The sequence below is a fragment of the Globicephala melas genome, chromosome 1 (genome assembly GCF_963455315.2).
Source record: "Globicephala melas chromosome 1, mGloMel1.2, whole genome shotgun sequence".
Classification (NCBI taxonomy): Eukaryota; Metazoa; Chordata; class Mammalia; order Artiodactyla; family Delphinidae; genus Globicephala; species Globicephala melas.
In genome coordinates this window covers 149,193,701-149,217,022 of record NC_083314.1, presented here as the reverse complement: position 1 = coordinate 149,217,022, position 23,322 = coordinate 149,193,701, and the positions used below count along the sequence as shown (strand labels likewise).

Sequence of the window (23,322 nt, the reverse complement as noted above, 5' to 3'; positions counted from 1 at the left end):
TTGAATCCCAATTAGTTACCTCCTACTTATCCTACATAGGGTTTTCAACTAGAGGAAACATACCATTTTCAAGTAGAGAGCAAGGAAATAACTAGAGAGACTGCTAAGGATCTGTTTTGAATTCAAAAGGTCACTCCAATTGGGAATATGCCTGTAGAGGCTGCTGCCAGTCCTCCATCTTCCCTACAATTTCTAGGTATGTCTGGGACCTTCTTTCATTGTTTTCCTGTTTTTGGACCTTCTTAATCTGCAGTGTTACGGAACAGGAAAACAGAAAGGAAATCTTCCTTCCCCTGTCTCAGCTACTCTTCTGGCTAGAAGATATGCTCCTGCAGTCCAGAACTGGAACGTGAAATAAGTTTTCACATAGGTACAATGACAAAGGTAGCTGGTTTATAGAACTAGGACAACAACAGGCATTACAAGGATTACAAAGATTACTTTTCTGGAATACCAAACTACAATTTATACACTATTTCTATAGGAAAAATGTGTCTTAAATTCTAAACAACTGCCTTATGAACTTTCAGCACACCAACTATATTATACCAATATCTGTTAAAAGATAACAACACAAGGCCATAAATACTGACAATAAGTATTACAGAGGTACTTATAAAAATAAGGCATTCATTGTAAACCTCAGTGATGACCCGAGTAGTTTGGATTTCCTTCCTTTATCAATCCATGAAGACCCACCAAATGTGGTAGAAGCAATGAGGATTCACAGATAGATAAAACTCACAATCTTGCTGGAAAGGCTATCACAAGAACATGCTATATAATTTATTAGAAACAAGGTACTCTGAGAGTACAAAACATCAATATTCTGGTGAGGGGTCCCAGAAACATTGACAAAGGAGGTGACGTCTGAGTTCAGCTTTGAAGGATAAGGATTCTGGCAAGCAGAAAGATAAAAAAGAGCATCCCAGGTAAAACTAACAGCAAGGAACTTTGCAAATGCCAAAGAGGGGTAAACTGGAATTTGGTAGAGAGTGGTAGGAGATTATACTAAAAGAACTAAGTTCAAGACAAACTGTGAAACAACGTGAATTAATTAGGTAGGCTTTAGATAGTCTTATGCTTGGAATCTCCTCTCAGCCTAAGACTACTGACAACAAAATATGACTTATATGTGTTAGAGAAATAGTTTCAGTGCAGTTTCATTTTTAATCACAATAACATAGAGAATCCATTAATAATGCGTAAAATATAAATTAAAGATAATTTAAGAATTTTTGGTCTAATTTAGCACAGATCTTTAAAATGGTCAATTTTAATATAGGGTAATTATAATACAGTATGAAAATATGCTAGGTACCTCTCCTATGTGCTTCCATGATATACTATATCCTTCCTTTTCATAGCAGGTATCAGAGTATTTTATAATTGACTATTTATTTGTGCATCTTCTCCACTGAACTATAAGATCTATGAGGGGAAAGATGTCTTTCCTAGGTTATCTTGTATACCATGATATTTCTCATAGCTGGCTCACAGTAGCAGCTCATTGTATATTTATTGAAGTAAAATGAGTAAAAGTATTGGTGAACTACTAACACATATAGCTGGTAGGAAGGTAAAAATCTTACTCTTTCAGAAAGCAATGTAGTGACAGCCTTAAAATTTTCCTACCATTTGACTTAGTCTTTCTACTTCTGAGACTCTAGTCTAAGGAAATAATCCTAAACCTAAAAAATGCAATCTTGGCAAAAGGATGTTTATCATAGCAATATTTAAAATAGTAGACATTGAAAAAAATTTGACTCAGTTCTGACAAGAGGGGAAGGGTTAAGTAAACAAATACTATGCCCTACTTACTGGTTTATTAGTTCCCCACTAAAGATGATGCTTAGAAGACGTTACAACAACTTTGAAAACGTGATTATTTTCCAGTGTAAAACCAAAAACACTTTTTTGGGAGGGTATATACAGTATGGTCAAAACACAAAGCAGCAAAATATACACCACCGTTAAGACCCCACCAAAAACTTAAACAAGCAATAAGCATAGAGCAAAATAGTAAAAAAACAAAACAAAACAAAAAAACTATGGACTTTGGAGTTAGAAGAGTAGGTTTAAAATTACAGGTGTGGGGTCTTGAGTAAATTGGTACTTAATTTCCTCATCTATAACACATGTATAATAATAGTATCTATCACACAGATTATTGCAAGGATTAACTGAAATAATGTTGCATAAAACTTCAGCACAGTTCCTCATACATTATGAGCACTCAATAAATGGTTGCTGTTAAAATTATTTTAGAAAAATAAAAGGAAATACAAAAGCAAAATTTTTAATAGTAAATGAAGTTGGTTGGTATGAATATGTTTTGTTTTGTTTTTTTTGGCCTCGTGGCTTGTGGGATCTTAGTTCCCCGACCAGGGATCGAACCCAGGTCCTCAGCAGGGAAAGCACATAGTATTAACCACTGGACCACTAGGGAATTCCCCTGAATATGAGTTTTCCTTGTCTACTTTTCTAAATTTTCCAAGGTTTCCAAAATAAACATATTACTTTGACAATGGAAACAAAACAAACTCTATTTCCAAAGCTCTACAATATTTTACACAATTTATAACATAAAATAAAGCTTTTTAAAAAAAGTTTTCATGTGAAGATATAGCTATATCATTGTAAAATTTTAGCCAGTTTACCCCTCTATGGAAATGATTAATTTAATATATTGTTTTGAACTGAAAATAATTTTTTTCACATCAGCTTTTACTTCCTTGAGAAAATCATCTTACATGAAACTAAAATCCTATCTATGAATGTATATCTATGGATTTTTCAACTCATATAGGTAATTGAATTTTAAAAATGGGAACAGCCCACAATATTAAATGAAAATGTCTATTTTGTAATGGTAAGTAAAGAAAAATAAACAAAATTATATATATAGTAAAACAGCAACTATGTTTCCTAATTTTCTTTGGGTGTTATTAGTTCAGATGACATTTTCTTCACTTTGTAAAATTCCAACCCCGAGCATGTATTATTTTTATAGCATAAATTTATAATATAAACTGTCATTTAAATAAAGAGAAGAATGTGACTACTCCACACTGATACATCAAAAAGGCGTTACTTTCCATTTCATTATAGGCATTTAAAAACAGAATCAAGTTCATTATATACTGAAAATTTATTCATTTCAATGTTTCATACTTAAGAGATTAAAACAGGGTGGCCACTATGAAGAAATACATTACTTAGAAACTATTCCCGGGCTTCCCTGGTGGCGCAGTGGTTGAGAGTCCGCCTGCCGATGCAGGGGACACGGGTTCGTGCCCCGGTCCAGGAAGATCCCACATGCCGCGGAGCGGCTGGGCCCGTGAGCCATGGCCGCTGAGCCTGCGCGTCCGGAGCCTGTGCTCCGCAACGGGAGAGGCCATGACAGTGAGAGGCCCGTGTACGGCAAAAACAAACAAACAAACAAACAAAAAAACTATTCCCTACAGGCAGCCATACCAAAACGTAAGGGCTCCACACAGATAGCAGGGTGATTTATGCATTTTAACAGATGTATATAGCCTCTATCCCAAGAGTATTGAAATAAAACCTTCAAAAATGCTAGACTCATTCCTACACTGGTGGTAGGCATATAAACTAGTAAAACTATTTTGGTCGGCAATGGCAACATCTACCAAAACTTCAGATGCACATATCCTTTGATCCTGCCTATTTCCAGGAATTTATCCTACAAAGACACTTGTACAAGTATATGTAGAATGATGTTCACTTAGCATTGTTTGAGATAAGAAATAAGAGATTCAGCCTAAAAGTCCATTAATAGAGAACTTGGGTTCACTATATTATAGTACATGGGCACAACGGAATATTATCCAGCTGTTTAAATGCATGAGAAAGAACTGCATATACCTATAAAGAAAAGTACCTAAGATATAACGTTAAGCAAAAACCCCAAATTGCAACACTTATCACACAGATACATACTTGAACATGCCTAGAGCATTTCTAGAAGAATACCAAAGAAACAGTTAAGAGAAATAATCTAGGAGGAGTCAGACTGAGGAGTCTGGGACGTGGGGGCTTTTGCATTCTATCTGATATTCTTGCATGTTATTTGATATTTTTTTAAATCATGAAATTGTATTATTTTTGTAACTAGAAAATGACATCAAAAATAATTAATAGAAAGCACACTAGCCTTAATAACATAATTTCCAGATTTTATCCTCTTTAAAACAAGTATGTGTTGAGGTGATCTTTGATGAAGAGGAATCTAAACAGAAGAACATGGCCAGTTGGAACTGGTGAGCAATAAGTAAGGTTCATATAACTATATTCTTCAAAACACATTTCTACAAAAAGGAATTTTTTTTTAAAGGAAATAATCTTGTTTTAAAATTTATTTACTTTGGGCTGCGTTGGGTCTTCGTTGCTACGTGCAGGCTTTCTCTCTAGTTGCGGCGAGAGGGGGCTACTCTTCGTTGTGGTACGTGGGCTTCTCATTGTAGTGGCTTCTCTTGTTGCAGAGCATGGGCTCTAGGCGTGCAGGCTTCGGTAGTTGTAGCACACAGGCTCAGTAGTTGTGGCTCGTGGGCTCTAGAGCGCAGGCTCAGTAGTTGTGGTGCACGGGCTTAGCTGCTCCACGGCATGTGGGATCTTCCCGGTCCAGGGCTCGAAGCCGTGTCCCCTACATTGGCAGGCGGATTCTTAACCACTGCGCCACCAGGGGAGTCGCACAAAAAGGAATGTTTTTGCCTTTTAGATGGCATAACTGCATTAACTGTACATCCAGTAGCTGGCGCAGACTCCATCACCTCCAGGAAAACTTTTCCAGACATCAAAAATGAGCAAAAGCTCATTTCTCTTTCTATAAGACTCCCAGAGCATATTGTTGGCCAATATCCCTCAAGTTACTTAGGTATATAACCTGCTCCTCTACTAGAAAAATCTAAAGGGTAGAAACAATCTCTTATATTCATCATATAGTAGACCCTGAAAAAAGGATAAGCCAATTGAATTGAGTGGCAAGCTTATACCTTTTTTCATGAGACAGCTGCAATACATTTAAATTTTTCTTTATCTTTTAAAACAAATTTTAAAGTTACCTGGCATGATCCACTTTATGTACATTTTTCTTCATTTTAGTAGGAGAATCAATTTTTACTCCAAGGCTTCTTAGTTGCTTAAGGGTTGCATTAAGAACACAATCTTTGTCCACCGGTCCTGAATCATGGTTTTTTTTTTTAGTATGGTAAACATTCTGCATTCTGGTGCATTCGTGACTGATAATTACTGCTTTGGTGGATGGCTGCTCAGTTTCCTTGTGGGAGTTATTCAATAGGTGGTTCCCTTGACCCTGATGAAAAAAGAAAAAGGACATATTTGAAAAATCACTATTAACAGTCTTAGGAAACAAAAATGCAAATAATAGTGGTAAGTAATGCCAGAGAAAAGCAAAATATTATCCTGCTAAATTCTACAAAATATCAAATACATTTGTCAAGTTTTATGGAGTTTTTATAAAAGAAGCCCATCTTAATGAATAAAGGATTTCATCAGATCCTACAGAAAACTTAGAATGTTTGTTCAGAATTTGTTCATTTTAAAACCAAAAGATTTAAAATCATTTGAGTAATATTTCAAGTATTTTTAAGGATTTATAGTAAATTCTTTATAAACAAAAGTTTAAAATCATGCCTTCATTTGAAAAATGATAATGTTTCAGAGTTATAAGTTTGATCTTTATGTTACTTTGAGAATTTGACTCCTCTCTTTTCTCGCTTTGAATGAGAATGACCTGTGATCCTATCTCTGCCTTCCTGACATTAAATCATATTTCATTCCCTTGAGCACACGGCTGCTAGCACCAGTCTAGGACCTAGCAGGCAAATAACAAATATGTGTTAACTCATGAATACTTAAGGCCCTATGACATATGTTTAATTAGCCTTCAATTATAAATGGAGAAATCAAATGTTCCAAAGTCTACAATTGGTAAGCGACAGCCACGGTCATTCGACCTTCAAGTCCCAGTTTACATTCTAGCTTTTCCAAGATGACTATTTCCTCCAACCAGAATTACCCCTTTTTATTGTGTATTGCCTTTGCTTACAGCACTTCTCAGCCTGTCCTATAGTTATTTGTTACTGGTATCCATGGGCTATTTCCCATAGGTTTTCAAAGGCAGAGACGGTCATATTCATCTGTATATTATCCACTTAGTTCATTTTCTTATACTAAGCTAAATATTCAATAAAAATCTGCTTATCTGAACTAAAGTCAGTAAATATTATCATAAATATTCTACTACTTTCCAATTTTCAAGTTTCCTGCAAACTCTCGCTTATTTTTCTGGTACTAACTTTAGTTTGAATTTGGCATAATGTCAACATATTTTTAAAATAAGACATTTTTTCCCTGGCTATCTAAGTATCTGATGACTGGCATGCTTACAATGAGTTACTGAATTTAGGTTATCATAATTTATGAAAAGCTAAAAGAAATAAGTGACATATCATTAATTTGGGGAAAAACTTTTTATATCAAGGTCCCAATCAGTTTAAGGATAGGAAAGGCTTAACTCACATATCCTAGACTAAATAACCATCTCACAAAAGATGAAATGCTTTACATTTTCTTACCAACACATCCTGGAATAGTTTCTGGTTATCAGATGGTTGATGAGGCAAGGGTTGCATTACTTGCTCAGTTTTGGGTTCCCCTGATGTTAGAGAGCTATTAGTGGCACCCTCTGTTGGTCCACTTTGGAAGCACATGCTTACACTCTCCGCCAGCAGAGGATTTGGAAAGAATACAGGCACATCAGGTTCTTTTTCCACAAGTGGAGAAGAGCTGCTTGAAAGGACATACATATATAAAGTAAGTGTTAGTTATCAAGGTATCTTTAATGTATATTTGAAGTGCAGTAACTTTGGGAGAACGGGGTAAGACTCGGCAGCATTCTGGTTTGTACCGTCAGCTCTTAGTGGTACTAGATAAGCATTTCATCTTGATTGGCTGTATATAAATGGTTAAGATGGTACATTCTATGTTATTTTGTTTTACAACAACAACAAAAAAACAAGCAAAAACCTTAAAAGGTTTATTAAAACAAACACAATTCCTTATACTGTCAGTCAAAGCTCTCTGAAATTTGGTAGTCAACTTGGCTTTTCAGCCAATCTCTTTCAATGCCTGTTTTATTTTATATTCTGAACAAACTGGATTACTAACAGTACTCTGAATTCTGCCCATAAATTTTGTCTACAACAGAACAGTTCTCAATCTTGGCTACAAATCAATATCACTTGTAAAGTTTTAAAAAATACAACTGTTTGGACTTCTCCCTTCAGAGATTCTGAATTGGTGAAGGGCCCAAATTTACCTGTATTTTCAAGCGCCACTGAGCCAAGACTTACTGTTCTAATGCCTTTAAATTGGTACACTCTCATCAAAATCCTATCTACTGCTTGAGGGACATTTTAAAACTTTGCTTCCTCTATGATGTTCTAAAACCTTAACTGGGTATGTCCTCTTGCTTCTTTCAACCCCCATTAGCACTTCTTTTATCTCTTAGGTCACATATATTCTCATTTATAATATAGTTTGTTCATTGTGTCTGGGGCAAATTTCTTAATCTCTCTGGGCCTCAGTCTCCTCATTCATCAAATGCGAAAAATGATATCCACCTCCCTGAGTTGAAAAACATGAGACAGGATTAAAGGAGATACAAAGTACCTAGCATAGTACCAGATAAACATAGTGGGTGCTCCATAACTGCTAGTTCTCTTCATCTCCTGCTGCTATCCCCTTGCTTCCTAAATATCACATTGAACCTTTATCTTCAACCATGTTAACTAATTTCACTTTAGTGAAAATACCAAAACTCAAATGTAGAAGCAGAAATCCAGCCTTTAGAGATTTTATGGCTTTTTGGGAAAGTACTTGTACTGAGCAGGATTTTTATCATGCAAACATTTGCAAAAGCACTTTATAAGGAGAGTCCATGTCAGTTACTGAGTTTGCCTGATTCTACCTTTAGCTAAATGATGACAATAATTAGGTACTAATTCTGGTACTATTCTATGTGTTTTAAATACATCAACTCATCTAATCTTTACAATGCTGATAGGTACTACTTTCACCGTCTCCATTTATAGACAGGAAAACAGAGTCATCTAGACATTATGAGGCCTGCCCATGGTCACACTGCTGTGATTCAAATCCAGGCAGTTCGGCACCATGCTCTTAATCACGCTACTATATTGCATTTTCAAGAATTTAAAAATATGTGTCTTGGTGTCTAACCTACCAAACAAAAATAAAAGCTAAAAAAGAAGACAAGAACCAAAACATTAAAGATTTCAAATTAAAAAAAATTGTTTAAAGATGATTCTAATATGGCAAGTATTAGTAGGTATGTCCAAAGCACGACTTCTTAAAAAAAAAAAGCAAGCTTGTGTCAAAAGAAATATCATCTACCACTCTCCCCTGGGAAAAAGCAACCAATTATCATATATGCTGCAAGCCAAAAAATTTATCTTTCACAAACTGCTTTAACATTAGACTGATTCAGCAAGACATCCAAAGAGGGCAGGGAACCCAGGTGGCCAGGTGCCATGTATGAATACTTAGCACTGGGAACCACAGCATGAATCAGACCAGATGTTTGGGAAGAATCTCCTAAAGAAGCACCCAAACCACCATATACCACACTGGAGATACTATTTAATCCAAGTCATATATTAAACTGAACAAAAATCAGATTTACATCTGTTATATGTTGGAATCAACAGAGTTAGTTAATTGCCCTGAAAAAGCAATTAACTGCATTCTATCAATGAACTCAGATCTGTTTCTGAAGTTAAAAACCAAAATGGCTTGGAGATTTTTTTTTTTTTGATGTGGATCATTTTTAAAGTCTTTGTTGAATTTGTTACAACATTGCTCCTGTTTTATGTTTTGTTTTTTTGTCCAAGAGGCATGTGGGCTCTTAGCTCCCCAACCAGGGATCAAACCCACACTCCCTATATTGGAAGGCAAAGTCTTAACAAGTGGACTGTCAGGGAAGTCCCTGGATTGGAGACTTTTTAAAGTTCTGACTTAAAAACTATTTCAGGGGTAAAACCTCCTAATTCCTGATAGTCTACAGTTTACAGAAGTTAGGGAGAATAAATAAGGATAACCACAGTTCATGCCTCTTTGTTCTCAGTTTCTATAATTATTCCAAATAAAATGTGGACTTATTTTGGGGCTCACCCCAAATTGCTCTTCCTATCACTGAACGTTTATGAAGGAGCTAACATGGGGAACCAGACACTGGGTCAAGTCCTAAAGATATAGAAATGAGTAGGATCCCTATCCTGTAGGAATTCAGTCTAGTCGGGGAGACACATATACAGATCTTTTTAATACACTTGTGGTACATACTATGAGTACTTAATTGAATTGTAAGGTTAAGACATATACTCTACTGAGCAAAGCAGATAAATATTTCTAGTTTTCTGGAGGGGTGTATTTATTGTTTTAATCATTATTGTAACCAGAATAATTTAAAATGTCAAATATTATCAAAAGGCTTATAATTTTAAAAAGTAACCAACGGCCTGCCCCATGCCACCCCCACCACTGAATTCACCTCTTTTAAAACTGTTTCATGTGATATATTACCCTGTAGTGTTTTAACTTACACTATTGCACTACCTTTAACATTTATTCTACACCTGATCCCTTCCACCACAGTCAATTCCGAGGCACCTTCACCTCACTTGGTCTTTAGTCTATTAACGAGTCTCCCTACTTCCACTCTTAATCCTCATCAGTTCACTTGCCACAAAACAGCTAGAATGGCCTTTAAAAAAAGAAAATCAGATCATACCAGCCCATCATTTAAAATCCTCCCTGGTTCTAATGAACACAAAATAAATTCAGAACTCCTTTTTACAACCTACAAAGCCCTACATAATTTGGTTCCTGCCTGTTATCTCTGACCATATTTCCTGTGCTCTCTCAGTCACTAAGTTCAGCCACAATGGCTTTCCTGCTTGTTTCTGGAACTCTCAAGCTCAGGCACACCTCAGGGTCTACACTTGCCATTTCCTCCACCTGGAACACTCTTTGCCAGATATTGTCATGGTTGGCTTCTTCTCATCATTCAAGCCACTGCTCAAATGTTACCCCCTCAGGGAAGGCTTCTTTCACCACCCTACTTAATAATGCCTCCTCACTCCCATGCCACTATCCCAGTTACACTCCACTTGGTCACCCTGGTTTATTTTCTTCAGGCATTTGTCATTATATGAAATTATATGATTTCCTGCCGATGTGGTTACTGTTTGTCTCTACAACTCATGGAAATTCCATGATGTCAGGAGCTTTGTCTGACCTACTGCTCAATCTCTAGGGCCTAGTTCTGTGGCAGCACATACCAGAAACTCAAAGAATATTTGTTGAATTTATTTCCAAATTTGCTAAGGATCTAAATTACTTCACAATTCTTATCTTTTTTTAATGAAAATTTCATAATGAAAAATTTCAGACACAAGAGGGAATAGTTTAACAAATCACTATGTACCATCACTTTTTAAAATTACCTACTCAGTCTACCTTACTTCAACTATACCCCTAGCCATTTCATCCCCACCAGCTTATTCTGAAGTATATCTCAGGTAACAGGTTGTATCTCTCAGAAATAAAGACTTAGCTATACATATATAATTGCAATATGGTAAATCTTTAAAAATTTACAAAATTCAGGACCCCAGCTCCAACTGGGATCTAGTGTTATCAGAATCTCTACAGTGAGGCCTGAGCATACATATTTTTGAAATTTTCTTCAAATGTTCTGATTCAGCCAGACTGTTTTACACATCCAGTGAGCGACATCTGGGAATGGTTCTAGAAGGCTCAGAATTATCTGTTACAGGGAATTCCCTGATGGTCCAGTGGTTAGAACTCCTCGATTCCACTGAAGGGGGCACAGGTTCAATCCCTGGTCAGGGAACTAAGATCCCGCATGCCACGCAATGCGGCCAAAAAAGAAAATTCAAAAAAAAGAGAAAAGAATTGTCTGTTACATAGGAATCACATTAGGAAAGACACCAATGAAAATACTTTTAGAAAACAAACAGTTTCTGAGTTAGAGTACCAGAAGAATATTAGAATTTAAAAAGAAAAAAAGAGGTAAGATGAATACTGAATCAAAGAGATCTTACTTGGATATAGAAAGTTGCTGATTAAATTCTTCCACAGCAATGTTGCTCTCTTCAAAACTGGGAATATCAACAGCTTTTAATGAAGATGCACTACCAGGAGTACTTGTGACTTCATTATTAATATCGACAGAAAAATTCATGTCGTCACTGGAAATCTTGGTATCATCTTGTCTCAGCTGAGATTCAGGCTCTTGATCATCACCTGCCGCATTCCAAAACAAGCTGGCACCTAGACGTTAGATGATTTAACAGATACTGAAACAAACATTCACTTATAAAAATAATTCTCTGACAAACCTTTGTTAAGTAACACTAGCTATATTAGTTTAACACAATTACCCAGAACTGTTTTCAGATTATATTTTCTCAGAAATGCCATGAAGAGGTAAGTGAAAGGTGAAAAGAGAGAAAACTGGGGTACAAAGGGAAAGAGGACATTCTGGGCCCTACCTCTTCAAGAGGTGTGGCTCTCAAATGATGTGTTTTACCTATCAAGGTTCTAAATATGATTTGGGGTGTATATGTGTTTTGAAAACTGCTGTTCTGAAAAACAGGAGAAAATATATAAAATGCAAATCCCTAGGCTCTCTGATTTTGATTCTTAAATACAATATTTATGATGCTATATTAGAGATGTATCAGACATACATAATATCAGGCGAGTATTTAAAAATCAAATGTCGGGACTTCCCTGGTGGCACAGTGGTTAAGAATCCACCTGCCAATGTAGGGGACACAGGTTTAAGCCTTGGTCCGGGAAGATCCCACATGCTGCGGAGCAACTAAGCCTGTGCGCCACAACTACTGATCCTGCGTGCCACAACTACTGAAGCTCGCGCGCCTAGAGCCCGTGCTCCACAACAAGAGAAACCACCGCAACGAGAAGCCTGCACACCGCAATGAAGAGTAGCCCCCACTCGCCGAAGCTAGAGAAAGCCCGCGTGCTGCAACAAAGACCCAACACAGCCAAAAATAAATTTAAAAAAAAAAGGCCTTCTATTTTGCTTACCAAATGAAGTAGACATGGCTTTGTGAAATATGCAGTAAAGCCTCTCCATGACACAGTAATGTGTAGAGTACCAGACAACTCAGAACCCTGTGTTTCCCCACTGAGCCCTATTTTCTCTACCATCTGTTCTGCCATCTCTCAATTCCACCAAGATTCTACATTCCCTTCAAAGCCCAGAATCAATAACACTGCATAGATGAAACCTTCCCTGATCCCTCAAACCACAGATGACTTCTCTCATTAGAACTGGGGGTTCATCTTGAGAAAGCAGCAAAAACAAACAATATATTATGTTATATGGTTTCCAATCTGTTTTCAGGTATAGTTTTCAGAAAGAGTAAAATTACACAAAGACTTAAGTTATACTCTCATCACCTTGGTTTTGACATTATGTGTACCATGTACAAATTTAAAAAATGAAATTACCTGTGCTTACAGCAATGCTTACACTTTTTCTCATGTGCAAAGCAGGGGGAGATTGTGCTTCCATGGAAACCAACTCCATTTGTCTGGCAGCTTGCACTGTGTCTTCAACAGTGGTTGTCTTAGGGGAACAGGGCTGCAGAGACTGTGCTTCCAACAAACGCTGAATCTGTATCAATTAAAAACATACTTTACACTGACAGTGAAGTAATCAACCAAACTGGCATAAGAGTTTAAAAATGAATTACAAAGTGCCCCCGTTATAAATAACTGACTTTTAACTATATTTTCTCACATTTCAACTACATTATACCATAAAACTTAATCAATGTCGAAAATCATTGTCATTAGTTATTAAGAACTTAAGTGGGCTATCTATAAATTTAAAAATAAAAACATACAGGTGTTTAGATTAGCATTCATAAATTGACACTCACATAGAAAAGCCTTAATGTTAACACTTCAAACATTTTATTCCTATTTCACTTACAAACCAAAAGTAAGATAGGAGGCATACTCTAACTCCATATACCAAATTTGAACAATTTTTTACACAAGATTCATCTTATAAAAGCTATCCAGAATTGCCCGCATTTGGTCATGCTGAAACTGGAAATATTAATAACAGTCTCTAACACTGAGTGCTTCCTGTTTACAAGACACTACAATAAGAGCTCTTATGTATGATTTTTACAATGACTCCATGAAGAATGTACTACTATTAAGCACACTTTACACAGAAAAAAACTTGAGGCACTAAAAATAAAGTTACTTGCCCAGATCACATAACTAACAAGTAGCAAAGCTGAAGTTCAAACACCAAAAGCTTCCCCTCCTCCTTTTAAAATTGAGATGTGATTCACATACAATAAAACTTATCCCTTTGAAGTATACAATTCCATGGTTTTTAGGATATTCACAAAGTCTGCATCCATCACCACCATCTAACTCTACAATATTTTCATCAACCCCCGAAAAATCTCTGTACCCATTAGCTGTCACTCTCCATGGCCCCAGAACCTAGCCTTTGGCAGCAACTAATCTACTTTCTGTCTCTGTAGATTTGCCTATTCTGGACATTTGATATAAATGAAACCAAACAATATGTGGCCTTACATCTTGCTTCTTTCACTTAGCATAACGTTTTCAAAGTTCATCTGTGCTGTAGTACCTATCAGTACTTCATTCCTTTTGATGACTGAAATATTCCATTGTATAGATAATGTCACACTGTGTTCATCTATTCATCAGTTGATAGACTTTGGATTATTTCATCCTTGGCTATTATAAATAATGTTGCTATGAACATGTGTATACAAGTTTTTGTGTGAACATATTTTTTCATTTCCCCTGGATATACACCTAGGAGTGGAAAAGCCTCCCTTTTTAAACACTGTAATTTTCTATTTCCCTGTAAGTTATACTGTTGTGTTCAACTCATTAACTTTAGTAGATTAACTTTATTAATATAGGAAAATAAGTATTATCAATAATTGTTGAGATCAATAGAAATACGACCTGCATTAATAATACAAAGTGGCATATGTACTTATAGTGGTTTGGAGCATGGGCTTTAGTGTCATGAGGATATAAGTTTAAATCCTACTCTGCTACCGTTTGGAAAAGCTATTTAGCTACTATGAGCTTCAACATTACCTAAAACTAAGGTTGTTGTGAGGACTAAGAGATAAACAAAATAACTGTAATTTGTTGAGTGTTTACTATAGCCTCATCCTACAGTAAGCACTTTATCTAGACTGACAGGTGTGTGTGTGTGTGAATATATATACATATACATATAAATTCATTTAACCATCAAATCTACATATAATACCAATCACTGCCCTCAATTTACAGCTGAGAAAAGTGAGGTTTAGAAAGACTGCCTAGGAAGTACTCGATAAGAGATTTATTATAAAGCTATGGAGATTAAACTGAATGGTAATAGTGCTGGAATAGACAGGCAGATCAATGGGGAACACAGTACAGAAACAGATACAAACACATGATACTTTAATTATACAATAAAAAATGCATTTCTAAATCACTAACAAAAAGATATATTATTCAGTAAATATATGGAGTCAGTCATCTAAGGATTAAAAATAAAAAAATCTTTTATCTCATATACCAAAATAAAGCAACAAATATAATCCTGGGGGCGTGGTGGTAATGAAGACTAAATTTTTTATGATCTTAAAGGGAAGAGGCTCTTCTAAACATAATACAAAACCCAAAAAGAAAATGACTGATAAATCTAATTATGTCTAAGCTGGAATATTCTGTACAAATGATTAAAACACAAAACACTTAAGACAAACTGTAAGAAATACCACATACAGATGATAAAGAACCAATTTCCTTAATATACAATAAGCTCTTATAAATTGATTAGAAAAGAACTTAATAGAAAAATGGGTAAATAGCAGAGACTTTATAGAAAGAAAATACAAATGGCCAATAAACAATAAAATGATCACTCATAATAATACAATGCAAATCAAACATTTCTATTAATAAAGACTGATAACAATTTAAGAGTAGATATGTCCAGTATTAGAGACATGGGAAAAATTTTCAAGTATTAAATTGGTATAGCCTTTCTGGTGGCCTTTTTCACTCATTCAAGTTACAAGATATGTATTAAACAACTGTTTTTTTTTTTTTTTTTTTTTTTTTTTTGCAGTACGCGGGCCTCTCACTGTTGTGGCCTCTCCCGTTGTGGAGCACAGGCTCCGGACGCGCAGGCTCAGTGGCCATGGCTCACGGGCCTAGCCGCTCCGCGGCATGTGGGATCTTCCCGGACCGGGGCACGAACCCGTGTCCCCTGCATCGGCAGGTGGACTCTCAACCACTGCGCCACCAGGGAAGCCCTGAACAACTGTTTTAAGTGAAGTATTATTCAAGGTGCTAAAGAATACAGTGATGAAGCTCCCTGCCTAGAGCTCCCTAGAGACAAAAAACTAAAACATGTAATTAAGGCCTGACTGAATGATGAGAAAGAGCTAGCCATTAGTAGAATTAGAAGAATGTTTCAGGCAAAGGGGACTAGAAGCTTAAGCACATAAAGTGGAAAGATGTTTGTGTTTTTGAAGAACAAAAAGCATACCACTGCAGCTGAAGTGTAGTCAACATGGAAGACAGTGGCAAGAGATGAGCGAGGAGAGGGAGACAGAAGATCAACCCAAAGGATTTTGAGGGTCAAGGTAAGAAATTTTGATTTTATTTTAATTGCAATGGAAAACCATTGTGTTTTAAGCAGGATCCCTATGATCTGACTTGGGCTTTTAAAAAGATGGCTCTCATGTTTCCAACTGCAGGAAAACATGAGGGAACAGTACTGGAAGCAGCATGTATGGAGAAGAGAAAATGATGGTTTGAATTAGGGTGGTAGCAGGAAAGATGGTAAAGAATAGTTAAGTTCAGGATACAGCTAGAAAAGTAAAAGCCTTGGTTTTTATGCATAGGATTTTGGCCTGAGCAGCAGGATGAGAAGTGATGTCATTAACTGAGATAGTAACGATAATGAAAATAATAATAATAGTTAACATTTACTGAGCACTATATGCCAGGCACTATTCTTGGCCCCTACCTAGTAACTCATTCAGCCCTTAGAACTCCATACACTTATGTATATTCCTCTTTTGTGGATGAGAAAACTTAAGTCAGACACATAAAGTAACTTGCCCAAGATTGTATAACTTACGTCACACCAAAATTGGATTAGAACCCAAGGAGTCCACTCTCTTTAACCACTACACCAAAATAAGACTTTGAATATTAGAAGAGGAGCAAGTTTGGGTACCTTTGAACATTTAAATGTGTGTTCCCTTTGACTTCAAAATTTTACTTCTAGAGATCTATGCCACAGTGGTACATGCATATATACAGAAGATACAAGTATAAGGGTGTTCACTGCTGCACTGTTTACAAAAGCAGAAACTTCAAACTGCTGAAATAATTGATAAGAGACCAATTAGACGATTTCTTGTACATAACAAGGGAATCCTATGCAGAATAAGACAGTTCTATAGAAACGTATATAGAAAATGTTATGATACTCTCAAAAAATTTAAATAGGGACTTCCCTGGCATTCCAGTGGTTAAGAAGACTTTGCCTTCCAATGTAGGGGGTGCAGGTTTGATCCCTGGTCGGGGAGCTAAGATTCCACATGCCTCGTGGCCAAAAAACCAAAACATAAAACAGAAGCAATACTGTAAGAAATTCAATAAAGACTTTAAAAATTGTCCACATCAAAAACATCTTAAAAAAAAAAGTTTAAAAAAAAAGTTAAATAAGATGTTACCTTAAAAAAGTTTTAAAAAATATGTTAGCAAAATACTATGTGAATTTATCATAGAAGCATTTTCTACATCATCTTTTGTGTTCTCCAAGTATGACTCATAATCTACACCAGAGCCAGTAGTCTATAATTTACATTTTAAGTATATAAATCCCAAGTACTAAGATTTCTAAATAGCTTCGAAGACCTTTTTAGCCGCTATTATCTTTTTTCAAAAAACAAGATCAAGGGCTTCCCTGGTGGCGCAGTGGTTGAGAGTCCGCCTGCCGATGCAGGGGACGTGGGTTCGTGCCCCGGTCCGGGAAGATCCCACATGCCGCGGAGCGGCTGGGCCCGTGAGCCATGGCCGCTAAGCCTGCGCGTCGAGAGCCTGTGCTCCGCAACGGGAGAGGCCACAACAGTGAGAGGCCCGCATACCGCAAAAAAAAAAGACCAGAAAGAAAGAAAAATTTCTTTTCAATGTGAAATATTTAGCCACATTAAAAATTCTGCCAAATGTTTATAATCTTTTGTTACATTTTACAATTTCAGAGGATATACCTGGGTTCAAAAAAACAGCAAAGCTGAATTTTTCTTGGGTGTCTTATCTAAAGCATTTTAAAGCAGAATTTGAAAAATGTCATTATCTTGTTTTTGCAAAATGCGAACACTATGACCCCAATTTTATAAAAGACTTTTAAAAAAAAATCACACATGTATATATGTCCATTTTACATATATTAGTATAGTTATAGGGTCATGGAAAAAACTATGAAAGTATCTACTTCAGGTTGTTTCCATTGGTACCACGGGGAAAGGAAGGAGTGGGGGGTTTGCGGTAGGTATGTGGAAGAAGGGTGTCAGTTAGCAAAGAAAGAAAAAGACACAATACAATAAAGACTAAACTGTGCAAGGATATAATTAAAAGACTAAGAACTTTGTCATAAAGGCCTGAAGAAAGGAAGCATTTCAGAATAAAATGAGTAGAACAAGCCTAGTATAGATACACAGAGGCGGCACTACATGTACTCTGTAAGGGTACACTGGCTAAAGGTTAGTTTACACACTATAGGGTTGACAAACTACAGAGTATCAGAACCTACTGTGCAGGCTTTATATTTAGTTGTATATAGAGTTTAGTAAATTATACAGACTTCTCATTAGAGGCAAAAAGTGAAAGAAAAATACAACTATGTTGTAGGTTAGGATATGCACAAGACAGAGAAGAGAGGACTTGCTTTCTAGGCCTAGTTCTACTCCTAACTAGCAATGTGTCATTGGGTAAATTATTTTTTCTCTCTAATCCTCATTTTACTTACCTGTAAAACAGGGACTAGAATTCAGTTTCCAAGGTCTCTTCTAGTTCTGACATTCTACAATTCTACTCCATAAACTATAATTACTGAAGAGTTGCCAGTTATTTTTTCAAAACCCTATTAATACCAAGAATTTAACAGAAGAAAGCTAGCAAACCTGTGCCTGAAGTAGTCGCAGCTGTCTGTCTTGCTCTGTGACGAACCTATACGCATCCGGAGATAGTCCCATCATTCCATTATCTGACCCAGTCTTGGGGGTGTGCACGCATACTGCACAAGGCCATGGGTTACATGAGTCCACGTGTGGAGGTAGTCTTGCCACAGGCGATGGTTCTACATTGCTGTGGGAAGAACAACCCCCCATGTTTCCCTGAGGTCTCAAGGCTACAGGACTACTTGAGGAACAGAATGCATTATACTGAGCTGGACATCCACTTGGATGAAATAATGAATGTTTTTGAAGGGCTTCAGACTGGAGGTCTTGAGTGGATCCTACTGTATTCATTCCTTGCCAAGAACTTATTGGACTATATTGAATACAGCCATGATGCTGAAAACAATTGCAAACATTTGTGGAATAGTAAGATGGTGGTGGGGGAGTAGGTATCTGAAATTCCATTGGTCTTCCTGAATTATGGGGTGAAAAAACAAAATTGTGTGGGTGGGACTGTGGGGCAAAGGAAGACTGCCTGGAATTAAATGTGGAGGATCTTACAGGATACTCTTCTTTGTGTACATTTCCAGCAGAAACTGTTTGAAGCTTTTCAGATGCCTCAGGAGACGGTCCATTAAAAGAAGATGGTGTAACACTGCTCCTGATATGGGGGTTGTTCCCTTTCTTACAGGTAGATGGCCGTCTTACTTTGCAGTGTCTCAAAGGAGCAGTGTCCTGGTTTAATTGATTTGGTAGCCCTCTCACGGAAGGCTCTCCAGCTTCAACTTCTGGGCTGTGTTTCTCATCATAAAGCTGCGGTTGCAATGGCTCAAAGTGTTCAGAATGGTTAATCAACAAAGGAGGATTTTCATTATTCACCATTTCCAATGGGTTAGGCACAGGGTTTGATTCTATGAAGTTGCCATCCAATACAAGTGAAAGTTCAGGAACTGATGGCTGGATCTTAGAAACCTGTAAGTGGGAAAGAAATTAAAGAGGAAAAAGTACCTTTTAGGATAATGATATATGCTTCATTTTCCTTTGATTAGTATTTTCCAAATCACATCCAGTTATTTATTAAAAAGTGTTTATTCTTTATTTAGACAGTTAAATATTTTCTGGGCATCTATGTGCTAGTACTAGAAATGCAACTGTGAACAAAATAAATAAGGTCCTTGCCCTCACAAACTTATTTAACAATGAAACTCCTTTCACTGGAACACTGATTAATGTTGCTTAGATCACAGAACACAATATGGGAAACTATGTTATAACAGACCTCTTTTTACCCTCTCTGAAAAAAAAATTATCAGACCTGATGCTTCAACACATCTAGTAAAGAATAATGTTTCTGCATCTTAAATAAGGGTCTTCCAATAAGTATTCAGAATATTCTACTAAGTGAAATTATTCACTGCTATTCTTTTTACTGATATCAACTAAAAGAGTTGGAAGAGAGCCAAAAAGAATAAACAAAATACTAGCTGTGGCGAATTTGGTTATAATTTAATATTAATTTTAAAAAGCCTTTCTCATTCCTTTTTCTTCTAATAAGTAATTAAGACACAACAATTCTAAAATAACCCACTAGTTGGCCTCAATAAAAAAATTATGGCAGGTTATTAGCAATCTCCAAAAGGAAATAGAATGTTTTCTCAGAATATGGTAATAAGAAACGATGTTGAGCTCTGGTTAATGTACAGAATGTTGTGTCTATATGGGTTAAAAGCACCAGATTCTGAAACTAAACCTCCTAAATCACTAGGTTTACCAAATCCCAAACTTCCTGAATTCCAGCTTTACTACTTAATAGTTATATAATCCTAGGCAGGTAACTTAACCAATCTGTTCCTCAGTTTTCTCTGGGAATAATAATTATATATACTTATTACAATATGTGTACACATTCATATATATTATTACATATAATAATTATATGTACCTGTGAGGAATATATATATATCTCTTTATATATAGTCAAAGCCATATACATATAGATAGCTATAGATATCTTAGAATGAACTTAAGGAAGTTTTAGGTAATATTATTGAGTGCTTTAACATGAAGAGACTTTTAGGTTTCTAATCACAAAGGTGAGTTCTAAGATCAGTGATACCTTCTGACTCACTGGATGAGGACTAGGAATTGGTCTTGGAGAAACATCTTCATCTTCAACACCAGAGTCATGATCACTTATTGGCATTTTCCCTGGAGGTAACTTTTGAGAAGACCTAAAGAACAGAGGGGAGAAAATATAAATCTTCAGTATTTAGTTTTCATTTGTTCTTTCTTTCTGAAGCTCAATAAAGTCCTTTAATAAGCCACAATAGTATCTGGATCATTTAATTTAGTATCTGACAACCAAAAATTATTTTATTTTTTCAGGCCAGTGCCAGATGATCAGGAAAGCTGAGCCAGTCAGACTCATGCTTAATAATCTACCCTCTTCTCCTGATCATGGCAAGTTTAACCCAGTTATTCTTTTTTTTAAATTTATTTTTAATTGAAGTATAGTTGAATTACAATGTTGTTAATTACTGCTGTACATCAAAGTGACTCAGTTATCTATCTATCTATCTATCTATCTATATACACACACACACACACGCATGTGCGGGCACACATACATTCTTTTCCATATTCTTTTCCATTATAGTTTATCACAGGATACTGAATGTATTTCCCTGTGCTATACACAGTAGGATCTTGTTGTTTATCCATTCTATATATACCAGTTTGCACTGATAATCCCAAACTCCTAACCCAAACTTCTCCCGCCCCCCTCCCCCTTGGCAACAAGAAGTCTGTTCTCTACGTCCCTGATTTTGTTTCTGTTTCACAGATAGGTTCATTTGTGTCATATTTTAGATTCCACATATAAGTGGCATCATACGGTATTTGTCTTTCTCTTTCTGACTTACTTCACTTAGTATGATTATCTCTAGTTGCATCCATAACCCAGATAATCTTAATGTCATAATAAAGCAATAGTTACTGAGCATTTTCTGATTAATCACTTAGGGGAGTATAGAAATTAATAAGATACAGAGCTTGCCATCAAAAATTTATTATCTGATAAGAGAAATGTATACTCACTGTATTAAACATACTGCATTAAACACTGTGTTAGAAAGAAAAATCAAGTAAGGAATTACATTTTCTATGTACTTATATCTGTGATGGTAAAAAACTCTGAGACATTAATTGAAATACCTCCTTCCATTTAGTCAGTTGAAGTTATTGTGTCACAGGTGCCATGTCCCAGTAGAACATAGAAAAATTTTAAGTGCTGGTACTGAGTTTCAAAAGCTGAAATTAGAGTTTAAGACTAAAATTTGAAAGACTATACACATCCAGTTTTTTTCCATCCTAAACTAAATAAAATCTCAGTAGATGAGGTAAGGAAGACAAAAGAAAAGCCAGAAGGAAGCTAAGAGAGCTTAGACATCAATGGAACTCCTAAGAAAGGGTCCTGTCTCCTTAGCAGGAGAACAACAGAAACCCCCAAGTAGATATGGAAGATTTGACAGCAGAATAGACCTTAGTCCCAAACCCTGATAGTCTGTAGAGGCAAACACAGAGTTCTTTCTGTGCCAAGGTGCTGCAATGAAACAATCTCACAAAGCTCTCCTCCCACACCCAAGAAGGACATGGAGAATACAGAATGATATTCCATATGCCTCAGTGCAGCATGGGCATGACCCAGAGAGCCAGTGACCTGAATAGGGTAAGGAGGTCGCAGCAGGATCCTGCACAAACCAACTGCCAAAAACCAGATGCAAATGAAAACACCTCAGGGACTTCCCTGGTGGCGCAGTGGTAAGACTCCACACTCCCAATGCAGGGGGCCTGGGTTCGATCCCTGGTCAGGGAACTAGATCCCACATATATGCCTCAACTAAGGAGCCAGCAAGCGGCAACTATAGAGCCCGCAAGCCAGAACTAAGGAGTCTGCCTGCTGCAACTAAGACCTGGTGCAACCAAAGAAAGAAAGAAAGAAAGAAAAAGAAAGAAAGAAAGAAAGAAAACACCTCAGCAGATGGCTGAGTGGTGTGGATGGATGATAATCATGTCACCCCACATCACCAGTAGTGGCAGAGCATTAGTTCCCTCTAAATTACATATAATCTCAGAAGAAACAGAATAAACAGACCTTGAATTAACTGAAATTTGGCTTCTATAACTAAGCAAAATGAATAGGGGCTCAAAATAGAAATTAATTTCAATTACTTTTTTTTTTGGCTGTGGCACCGCGCGGCTTGTGGGATCTTAGTTCTCCAACCAGGGATCAAACCCAGGCCCCAGCAGTGAAAGCACGCTGTCCTAACCACTGGACCACCAGGGAATTCCCTCAATTACTTTTAAAAAGAAAAAAAGTAGCGGACTTCTCTGGTGGTCGACTGGTTAAGACTCTGCACTTCCAATGCTGGGGAATCGGGCTCGATCCCTGGTTGGGGAACTAAGATCCCACATGCTGCACCAAAAAAGAGAAAAGAATAAAAACAAAAAAAGTTACATTTTTGGTACACCTGAGTTTGTGGCAAGGAATTAATATTTGCTACATACTTACTTATGATAAACATATACAAATATACACATAGATACACACATATAAAATTTCCCAACGCTGAGCAATAAAATCCATTTCTGAGGGACTTCCCTGGCCATCCAGTGGTTAAGACTGTGCTTTCACTATAAGGGGTGCAGGTTCAATCCCTGGTCAGGGAACTAAGATCCCACATGCTGTGTGGCACAGCCAAACAAACACAAAAAACAAAAAATATTCATTTCTGAGCTTTTTTAGCACCCAAGACAAAAAGAAAAAACTTAATGTTGTATAATTTTAATACCAGTTATCTAGGTAAGATAAACATTTTATTAAAATTAAAATCTAAAAATAAGTGATCCTTGGGGCTTCTCTGGTGGCGCAGTGGTTGAGAGTCCG

The 23,322-nt window shown here is 36.6% G+C and overlaps 1 protein-coding gene across 3 annotated transcripts in view; it reads right to left on the bottom strand.

Annotated features, from left to right (window-relative positions):
- STIL (STIL centriolar assembly protein) overlaps window positions 1–23,322 on the bottom strand; it is a 54,435-nt gene that overhangs the window by 4,149 nt on the left and 26,964 nt on the right. For 2 of the 3 annotated variants that reach the window (XM_030870066.2, XM_030870069.2), the window contains 6 exons: window positions 20,494–20,608; window positions 18,381–19,349; window positions 12,628–12,793; window positions 11,193–11,421; window positions 6,621–6,834; window positions 5,085–5,335 (listed from right to left, as the gene is read on the bottom strand). In XM_030870066.2, the coding sequence (XP_030725926.2) occupies window positions 5,085–5,335; window positions 6,621–6,834; window positions 11,193–11,421; window positions 12,628–12,793; window positions 18,381–19,349; window positions 20,494–20,608 (1,944 nt within the window). The remainder of the gene's footprint in view (window positions 1–5,084; window positions 5,336–6,620; window positions 6,835–11,192; window positions 11,422–12,627; window positions 12,794–18,380; window positions 19,350–20,493; window positions 20,609–23,322) is intronic. The other variant, XM_030870067.2, reaches the window with a different exon arrangement.